At 43.6% G+C, this 11,103-nt stretch overlaps 1 protein-coding gene across 1 annotated transcript; it reads right to left on the reverse strand.

The window, feature by feature from the left end:
- Positions 1–6,921: 6,921 nt before the first annotated feature.
- On the reverse strand, positions 6,922–10,547 carry LOC142209570 (ferritin light chain, oocyte isoform-like). The gene is made up of 4 exons (XM_075278580.1): positions 10,368–10,547; positions 9,295–9,441; positions 8,492–8,617; positions 6,922–7,115 (listed from the first exon to the last, which is right to left on the reverse strand). Exons 1-4 carry the CDS (start codon positions 10,467–10,469, stop codon positions 6,957–6,959), a joined length of 534 nt encoding a protein of 177 aa, XP_075134681.1. The 5' UTR covers positions 10,470–10,547; the 3' UTR covers positions 6,922–6,956.
- Positions 10,548–11,103: the final 556 nt, after the last annotated feature.

Genomic DNA, 11,103 nt, shown 5'->3' on the forward strand with positions numbered 1-11,103 from the left:
AAATGTGGTGGATTCTGATCCCCAACTTCAGTTAGTTATTGACGTTGTTTGGTCTAAGAACTGGAGCTCCTTTCTAGCTGAGACTCACCTTCAACCACAAACATCATATTTGCAGGCCTTCTTTCATGCAAGACACTCTGTATCTGACTCAAACATACTACTGCGTGACAACCGCCTGGTCATACCTCAGAAACTTCAGAGTAGAGTGATCGATCTGGCCCATGAGGCCCATCAAGGTATAGTTAAAACAAAGCAATTGCTTAGGGAGAAAGTATGGTTTCCAGGACTAAACAAGTAGAAGCAGTTATCGCCACATGTATACCTTGCCAAGCAACTATGGTGGATCATAGCCGAGCACCAGTACAAATGACACCTCTGCCAGAAAGTCCATGGACTGCTGTGAGTGTTGATTTCTGCACTTTGCCAGATCATTCCTATATACTGGTTGTTATAGATGATTTTTCTAGGTTTCCAGTTATTGAACCTGTTTCCACCACCTCTAACAAGAGCTGTCATACCAAAACTGGACAAGATCTTCTCTGCATATGGCATACCTGAAACAGTGAAGACTGACAATGGGCCACCTTTCAATAGTGCAGATTTTCAGTCTTTTTCAACTTATTTTGGTTTCACCCACAGGAAAATAACTCCTTACTGGCCTCAAGCCAATGTCGGTGAAGTGGAGCGCTTCATGCAATCATTAAAACTCTTCAGATTGCTACCATGGAACACAAGGAAGAATTATACAGATTCTATAGACAGTACAGAGCAACCCCACACTCTACTACAGGAACTCCACCAGCAACTGCGCTTTTTGGCAGGCCTTTGTGCATTAAGCTTCCAAACATCTCTGTAATTTCTGTCCAGACTCCATTGGTCCTCAAAGATTCCCTTGCCAAAGGTAGGATGAAAAGATATGCAGATAAGAGCAGTTGTCTCTTCAAACAGCTGGATGCATGGAATAAAGAGTTCTGATCCATAAAAGTAACTATCACATAGTGGACTTATTCCAGATGATCTGCATCCTCACTACAACACTTATCACAACCACAGATTTGTCTCCCCACTAACAATAGGCCACTGGCCACTGTAGCACTTACATACCATCAAAACTGGCTAAACTCGCTACCAAACCATTGCCTTGTTTGCAGTATAACTTATATGTCTAAAAAAACCCTCACATTACTCCAATAAATGGGTGATGTTTGGAGCATTTTAAATGTTAAAGGCGTAAAAGTGAGTGTCAGCACAGTGTATGGTTAATCTCTGAGTTTGTATCCTCTGCTTATTATACATGTCACATTCACTTTGACATAACTTGTGTTTGCCTTAGAGAGCTAGAACTTGGATAGATTCCTTGGAATTCTCAGAGTTCTGAGTTCTAAGTTTTATAGATGGGGTCCTAGGAGCCCTGACAGTATTCTACACTATGTTTTATAGATAGATAGGTTCCTAGGATCTGTGACAGTGTTCAACACTATGTTTAATAAATAGAGTCTTAGGAGCCCTGACAGTATTCTATACTATACTTTATGGATAGGTTCCTAGGAGCCCTGACAGTCTTCTACACTATGTTTTAAGCCAGTTTAAAATGTGGGTCATACCAAACCTGTTCATCCTGAAATAAACTGAGGACCCGAGCCACTGAACCTGAACATGAAACGTATCCTGAGAGGTTCACCCATCTATAAGCCAGAGTTGTACTTTCCATTTTGACTCTCCATTCACAGCCAGAGCTGCAGTCATCAGCTTGACTCTCTAGTCACATCAAAAGTTGCACTCACCATGGTGTCATAGGCCCAATTAAATGACTACAACTATACTTAACCTTAAATAACCCTAAATAAAAAACACTATTGGATGAATAAAGGCCTCGATGTTTATTAAGGGTTACAGTTGTAATAATTAATTCAATCAATCAACTAATTGGATCAATCAATTAAACACAAATAAATATATTAACCAATATAAATAATGAAATAACCAAAATCAAATAAACTATAAACCAATAATTCAACATAATCAATAACCATAAAGACCAAAGAAACTAGTCCAGCCAGCATTAGCTGGGTGACCATTACCCTCTAATAAAATATCGCGACAGTCCCATAGAGTACGTATAAAACAACGGGCGGGTGGGCGGGAGTTGCAAAGGTTCAATAACTTCTTCTGAGGCAACAGCCTCCCACTGTGAATCTCCTTTTATATCCAAATATGTTGCCATCCAGCTGTCAAGGACCAATCATCTGGCTCCTCCTATTCTGCCCAGAGATGGAGAACATCTGGATCACCAATCATCTGGTTCCTTCTAATCTGCCCGGAGATGGAGAAACATCTGGACCACCAATCAGCTGATGATAGAAACCTCTGAAAACCTCTGGAAGGCGGTTGATACCACTGCGACGCTGACCACAGGGGAAACCCTTGGTAAGTACCATGATAATACCTGAGGGAAAAGAAGGGGGAGAAACACAGCAGAAAGTATCCGAAAAAACACATCACCTAACATAACAACCCTAAAATAAAATTATAAACTATCTCTATGGGCCATGACACCATGTGTCCCCCAGGCTAATAGCTCTGGGGGGCCCTTTGTCATTCTGCCTCTCTATACACAGTGAAAGTTTAACTTATATTCTGTCTTTCCATTTCAAGCCGGGCTTGAACTCACCATTCTGACTTTTCAATTCCAGTCAAAGTTAGACTCACCATTCTAAATCTATAGTCACAGCCAGAACTGCACTCGCTTTTCTGACTCTCTAGTCACATCCAGGTTGCACTCACCATTCAGACTGTTTAGACACAGCTAAAGCTGCAGTCACCATTCTGACTCTAGTCACATCTAGAGCTGCACTTATCATATGTAGGCCAGATATGTGACTTGTCTCTTCACTTTCTCCAGGTCCATCACATTCTATGTCGCTGCTCTTATTACCTCTCACAATACTCCTCTAGGACTGAGCCTACTTTAGAACTGTCCTGATAACCATTTGTGTAACTCGGGTTCTTATAAAGCACAGGTTTTCGGCTTCCTACAAGCCATTGGTTGCCTCCCACCAACCACACTCCACTATTCCTCTCCTTCTGGGAATATATATAGATATATGGTATATATCAGGGGTTGGCAGCCTTTTTTGTTCGGCGCGCCGATTTAAAGTAAAAAAAAATAATTAAAAATTATGGTGGTCCTCGGAGTGCCAGGCAATAATTGTAGGGCTGGCGACCCCTACCCTATAGTCATATAGCACAAACCACAGCATGGGGGGGGGGGGCTGTCATACTGTGCTCCCAGCTACATACGTTTACCGCTATTTGCCTACAAGTAAAGTACCTAAAGTGCCTATAAGTACACCCGTACTTATCCATTAGAAGCAATGCAAGTACATGTGTAACTGGCAATTCATGGTAAATGTATGTGACTGGGAGCAGAGTGAGGTAACACCTGTAAAGGAAGGGGGGGGGGGGGGCGACACACTATGTACCTGAATGCTTTCACAATGTTCTTCTTCTGCCACACATGTAGGTGGAAACACAATTGATCTTGTCTTCCATCGACTCCTCACAGTTTCTAAGCTTACTAACTCTTCTCTGCCACTCTCTGATCATAATCTTCTATCTCTCACCATCAGTGCCTTCTCCCCTTCACAAGATACCCCTACCCATCACACATATAGGAATTTGCTATCGACACACAGCACCTCTCAGATACTCTACAGTCCTCTCTGTCCCAAACTGGGCACCAGTCCCTATAATGAAACCCTTAAAAATGCATTGGATGAGGTGGCTCCCCCCTCCACTCGTAAAGTCCCACATAGGAGGCAGCAACCCTGGCACACGCCACAGACACGATTTCTTCAGTGGTGCTCTAGGTGTGCGGAACATCTCTGGAGAAAATCACATTCACCTGCAGATTTCCTCCACTTCAAATTTATGCTTAAAACATATAGTTCTGCCCTTTACCACGCCAAACAAGACTATTTCACCGCCCTCATCTCTTCCCTCTCCAGCAACCCTAAAAGGCTTTTTGAAACTTTTCACTCCTTACTCACACCCAAGGTGCAGACGCCATTCACAGACCGTAGTACCGATGACCTTGCCACTTATTTCCATGATAAAATTGATAAGATCCATCAGGAAATTACTGCCCAAGCCCCAGGTGGCATTGATCCCATCACCAACCGCACTTCAGACTGTACATTCTCATCTTTTGAACCTGTTACAGAAGAGGAAGTCTCCCAACTACTTTCTTCATCTCGCCCTACAACCTGCAGTAGTGACCCCTTCCCCTCACACCATCTCCAATCTCTGCCGCCTGCTGTCACTACTTATCTTACTAAGATATTTAACCTCTCTCTCTTCTGGAATCTTCCCATCCTCCTTCAAGCATGCTGTTATAACCCCGCTATTTAAAAAAAACCCTCCCTGGACCCATCCTGTGCTGCTATCGACCCGTCTCTAACCTCCCCTTCATCTCTAAACTCTTAGAACGCCTGGTCTATTCTCATTTAATCCACTATCTCTCTGCTTGACCCCTTACAATCTGGTTTCCACGCTCTGCACTCTACTGAAACGGCTCTCACAAAAGTCTCCAATGATCTCCTAATGGCTAAATCCAATGGTGACTTCTCTCTTCTTATTCTTCTGGATCTCTCTGCAGTTTTTGACACTATTGACCATCAACTCCTTCTCACTATGCTTCGCTCAGTCGGCCTCAACGACACTGCGCTCTCCTGGTTCTCCTCTTATCTCTCAGACCGCACTTTCAGTGTATCATTTGTGGGCTCTGTTTCCTTCCCTCTTTCCCTTGCTGTTGGGGTTCCTCAGGGCTCGGTCCTAGGCCCCCTGCTCTTTTCTCTTTACACAGCCCCCATTGGACAAACCATCACCAGATTTGGCTTCAGGTACCATCTTTATGCTGATGACACCCAATTATACACATCTTCCCATTACATCACCCCTGCACTCATACAGAACACTAGTGACTGTCTCTCTGCTGTCTCAAATAACATGTCCTCACTCTATCAAACTAAATCTCTCCAAGACTGAACTACTACTGTTTCCCCCATCTAATAGATCTGTCCCTGATATAAAGATTGTAGTCTCAGGCCTTATTATAACTCCTAGGCAGCAGGCCCGCTGCCTCGGGGTCATGTTTGACACAGACCTTTCCTTCACCCCTCATGTTGAATCACTCGCACGTTCATGTCACCTCCACCTCAAAAATATCTCCAGAATATGCCCTTTCCTTACCAGGGATACACTAGACACTTATTGTCTCTCTGATTCATTCTCGCCTTGACTACTGTAACTCCTTACTAATTGGTCTCCCCATACTAAACTCTCCCCTCTACAATCTATTCTGAATGCAGCGGCCAGGCTCATCTATCAGGCTAGACGCTACAGCGATGCCTCTGGTCTGTGCCAGTCGCTACATTGGCTGCCTATTCATTATAGAATAAAATATAAAGTATCACCCTCATCCATAAGGCTCTCCATAATGCCGCCCCTCCCTACATTTCCTCCCTCATCTCTGTCTACCGCCCAACCCGTGTTCTCCGTTCACTCAATGACCTAACACTTACATCCTCTATTATCAGAACCTCCCACGCTCATATACAAGACTTCTCCCGAGCTGCACCACTTCTTTGGAATGCTCTACCCCGGACAGATTAACTCCCAATTTCTACAGTTTCAAATGCAAACTAGACGCATCTTTTAAGACAGGACTATCACAATTTCTAATGTAAACCCTTCCATACTATAATTAGAATCCCCAAAATTTAACCTTCCTCTGTCCCCACTCCCACATGATATGATGTCATCTCATGCTAACTTTATAGGTCCAAGCTCCATCCACATTTTAAAGGACACGACTAGTGATGGCTCATAAAGTTGTTTGTGTAACGACAGTAACCTCTATTACAAAAGTGTCGGACCTCTGCATAAGCAATGCCGCCCCTGCTACCTCGTGTCACCCCCTCTACCTCATAGATTGTAAGCTCTTGCGAGCAAGGCCCTCAGTCCCATTGTGTGAAATGACTTTGTAATGTATCTGTCTGTATTTGAACCCTACAAATTGTACAGTGCTGCGGAATATGTCGGCGCTATATAAATAAAAATTATTGCTGCATCCAGTACTTTCATTTTTCTGTAAGTGATGCTGAAACATTTCAGCCACATTTAATTCCTGGCGATGCGGCAACAGCAAATCCACAGCCAGAAATTAGTGGGTGTCAAATATACCCCAACGTGACAGCACTGGTGCCCAGAAACTGGATTTGGCTATAGCCGCATCTGGGTACACTGTGTCACAACCTGAAGAGAGGAATGTTATTGAGCTGCAGGTGGCAAGAATGTGTAAGTGAAGAGGCCACAGCAGCTCAGTGGTTAGCACTGCAGCCTTGCAGTGCTGGAGTCCTTGTGTTCAAATCCCACCAAGGGCAAAAAAACCATCTGCAAGGCGTTTGTATGATCGCCCTGTGTTTGCATGGATTTCCATCCCATATTCCAGAGATAGGGTGCATTCAGACTACGTAACGCCGGGCGTGTATGAGAGCCGTACACGCCGGCATTACGGCAGACTGCCGAACACTTCCCATTCACTTCAATGGGAGCGCTCGTAACAGCGGCGTTTACGAGCGCTCCCATTGAAGTGAATGGGAAGTGTTCGGCAGTCTGCCGTAATGCCGGCGTGTACGGCTCTCATACACGCCCGGCGTTACGTAGTCTGAATGCACCCATATACTGATAGGGGGAGAAAAAAAAAAAAATATATATATATATATGTGCAAGTGTCTGAATATGTTGAGTGAAGGTGAGATCAGAGTAAAGTGGGCACTCTGAGGTTCAGCCATCACAAACTGTAGTGTTTTCAAAACACAACAAGATAGTCTCTCTGAACAGTTTATTTTTCCTCTCAGCACTTATACATGATCCACAGTTACAGATATGGGATATTAGTCGCTGTCTTCTCCCAAGGTCAGCTTGTCAAACAGGTATTCTCCCATGCCAACCTCGGCTGCCTTCACACGTTTCAGGTTGGTAATGTGGTCTCCCAGTTTCTTGATCAGTTTCACCTCTTCCTCAAGATATTCTCTCTCCAGGAAGTCACACATCTGTATGTGAAAGGGATATTAAGCAGTTTTAATGCATGTAATTTTATATTAAATTAAGGGTGTTGCACTTCATAAATCATGTATTAATTGCTGGGACATATCTATTGACAATGGTTAAAGTGGGAAGTACATGTGCCTGCCAACAATTAATGCACGCCATCCAAGATCACACCGTCCCGTAGCATGATCAGGTCAGTTATTGCAAGCGTTTACAGCAATACTCACTCAATAACTACCCCAGTTGTCTACTGATTGTACCATAAAAGGTGCAATACCATCAGCAGCACAGAGCCCTGTGTAACAAACATACAACTAACAATAATCGCTACTAGTCATAGAGGTTCCCTCCACATGTATAGATGAGAGTCTACTGCTGTGTCATTGTCAGCCTACACTCAGCCTGATACTGGCAGTGTAAGTGGACCTGGAAAAAGCCATTTTCTCAAAAGCATAAATGTTCTATTCAGGGACCCAAGAGTCGCTGGGAATCCTCTTAGACCTTCTTACAGTGTAGTTGAGTTGGCTTAAGGTGGTTCAAACACCTTGAACATATGAAAGCTTTCTACTAAGGAGGAGGGGGGGGGGGGGAGGCAGCTGTGAGGAAGGGAGTATAATGATCCCCACATCAAAAGTTTGCATGTGGGGCCCAGTCCTTACTAGTTATGCCTCTGGCTATTACACACTGGGGCACTAAATTAGGAGGACAGGTTTTTGGGTGGCAGAAAACAGGACCACAAAAGCATGTTTATTGTTGCCGTCTATGATCTTACAAGTCAGGCCTAACCTACATCTGGTACCTACAGAGAGTTGCCTTTTTGTACATGCACCATAGTTCTACTGAGGCTTGAGTGTCAGAGCGATGCATTGCCAGCGAGAGGAGTCATCTAACTTGCAGTGGTTGTGTTGGGCAGGACCCAGTAGAAGACAAAGCAATTCAGCAGGTGCAAACATATTTCCAGTGCCATCAACAGCCCACTTGTGCACACTTGTTACAGTGACCGCCCACAGTAGGGTTAGAGAAGCTAAACTCTTAGTCAGCCAAGTTTACAGTAGATTGTCTAAGAGGGCCTGCTGAGGGAATCCCTTTAGTGCTATAGTAGAAACAAAGCTCGTGAAGAGGACAGTGTGACAAGAGGGCACATTGCAGTGTGTTTTTGGCCCAAGATGATCCTATGCCAAGAATGCACCACATTTACATCCATCTGTGCCAGAAAGTGAGCATAGATTATATACAGATACTAATCATAGGTCTTCAATTGGATCATCTTGTTTATGCATGTGATATCATCCATACAAGTCAGTTTTTACAAGTCACAGGATTGGTAAGGTGGGGGATGCATGATGAGAGTTCCTGCATTCCAGAGTGTCAGACTTACATGAGGGTCATTGTGGTCCATAGCAATCTTGTGGAGGTCCAGCAGAGCTTGGTTTAAACTTTTTTCAAGTTTCAAGGCACCCTCCATAGCACTGGTTCCATTATTCCATTCCTTAGCCTCAGGTTTCTGAAGTAGAAGTAACAAAGCCTTTCAATGAAGTCAGGATAGACAGCAGCTTTCAGATTTTGACAATGGTAAAACCCGGAGGTAGGCAACCTTCAGCACGATAGCTGTTGTAAAGCTACAACTCCCAGCATGCATACTTGCTCAGCAGTTATTGAACTCCCATGGAAGTGAGTGGAGCATTTTGGGAGCGGTAGTCTCACTGCAGCTGGAGTGCCAAAGGTTGCTGACCCCTGGCATAACTCCTATAAGTTAGTGTGCAGAAATAAGCTTGTAGTAGTGGTGAAGGCTCTCTCTCTCTAAGCATTGATTACATGCCCAGTCACAGGCCTCATCAGTGACCCTGGGGTGCATGAAAGATGCAGGCCAGCACCTCCACTGGTGCCACACAAGTTCGGGTGCTACCTAGTTGATTATTCCAACAAGTACTAGCTGGTATTTTACTCACTGATCCCTGCTCATGTTATGTTTGGCCACCGCTTTTGACTCCAGAGCGAAAGAACACTGCAGCACCCTCTGGATGAAGCAGAGGCTGGACCACAATCGGGGGCAAGATATCGGCCAATACCTTTTGGAATAAGCCAATCGATAGCAGCTGATTAAAAGTGCTGCCCATAGTTTGTGGCCCCAAACCTGTGTACATCAACTGTACAAACCTCCCTAGAAATGGACCTTCTTACCTTGATATCTTGAAATAGTATTCGTCCTCCACGTTTGTTCTGGAACTTTAGCAGTTTCTCAGCCTGTTTTTGCTTCTCCTCAGACTGTTCATGGAAGAATGCTGAGAACTTGGCCAAAGCTATATCATCCCGGTCAAAGTACAATCCCTATGGTGAAAGATATTCAGAATTTAAAGCCCTGATGGAAGGTCTAAAGTGATCATTGCATCTGGGTAGACTTACCAGGACAAACCACTTTTGATAGAGGAGAAAAACAAAAAAAAAAAAAAATTCCTGTTTCCTGTAGACATGTCAGTTTGTTCTCTTATACAGAGATGACCCAAGGTTTGTGTGGCAAGATCTTTAGAAAGTATTTTATATATCCCCCAGTTGAACAGTATTAAAGAGGAAATGCTGAGCTTGGGGAGAATTTTCTGACTTGATTCAGCATTTCTTCCATCATATGCTGTCCTCATGGTTAACCTGGAAAACCCACTGTAGTGTTCAATTTATGGAGCTACTCAATAACAGGAGGTACCATAGAACACAGTATCCAGGGAACTTCGATTTTCACATAGCTTTCCTGCCATCTTCCAGCCTGTTTTACAACAATCTGAACAGCATCTTATTTAAAGGCTACAGACTCCTCTGGCAATAGCTTGTCTACCATGATAAGAGGATCAGGCGGAAATTCAATCAACCCAATCCTCCCACCTGGGAAGAGTTAGGATACTGCATGTACAATGGCAGGTTAGTTTGCAGGAATGACCAGTTTCTAACATTCTTGAAAGCTTTGGGAAGGTCTTCAGTACATAACCAATTTTTCCCAGACAAGTCAATATATTAAGAGGATATTGTGTTCTAGTTACTTTTTTGGATTAATAAACCTAAACATTGTACATGTGGCTCTTTAGGTCACCTAAATGGCTTTTAAACAGAGGACACTTGCAGTAGCCATTCATAGAACTTTAGAACTACTGACATTCTAAACATTACATAGTTAGGAACAAGCCCCACCATAAACAGGACATAGATTGACTGGTACTCAAACACATTTACTCAGCTGTAGAAGTGTGTGCTAATACACTACTCACCACAGACAAGTAGAAATAGGAGGCATGCAACACAAGGTTGATAGTACGGTTGACTCCAGCCTCACTGTCCTGGTGGAAGTTCTGGCGGATCTGAGAGCTCATGATGATGGTGGTAGCTACTGTCTCAGATAATAAGATGAGATTCTAGAGAGATGGACAAGTTCAGTAGATCTAAGCACAGTTCCGTTCAAACCCTGTTGAAGCAAGAAACAGAAACTACTGACTACCAGCACTGATGGATGGACTGCTGATCTCTGGCTTTTATACGGTCACCGGGTGGAGTCTTCTAAGACATAATCCTCCCACCTACTTTCATCACATTGTTGGGCTTGTAAATTAGGAAGTAATGCAAAACAGAAGATCTTGTCATCAATGTAAACCTGTACTGGAAAGGAAAGAGTTAAAAGTCTAGCGTCAGGGTTCCACAGTGTTAATTGTTATGGGATATTGCGCTAATTTAGTAAGGGCAGACTTTATGTACACTATGGAAAGTGTTATTTTGAAACTCAATGCAGAAAGATTAGAAAGTAAGAATTGTTCTAAACATGCCATACTTCTAGATAGAGAGGTACTCGCATTGCCACCATGCTGTATCTAAATAGCTGGGGTCACAGCTCTGTCATTTATTTCAGTAGGCGATACCCAGCTAAGCAATGCTGAGAAATTCCGTTCTGGGCAGAATGATTTAAAGCGTAACTAAAATTTCAGACAACTTTTGATTTTCTGGCAGCATGTG

This window comes from Leptodactylus fuscus, chromosome 6, assembly GCF_031893055.1.
Source record: "Leptodactylus fuscus isolate aLepFus1 chromosome 6, aLepFus1.hap2, whole genome shotgun sequence".
In the NCBI taxonomy this organism is placed as follows: domain Eukaryota; kingdom Metazoa; phylum Chordata; class Amphibia; order Anura; family Leptodactylidae; genus Leptodactylus; species Leptodactylus fuscus.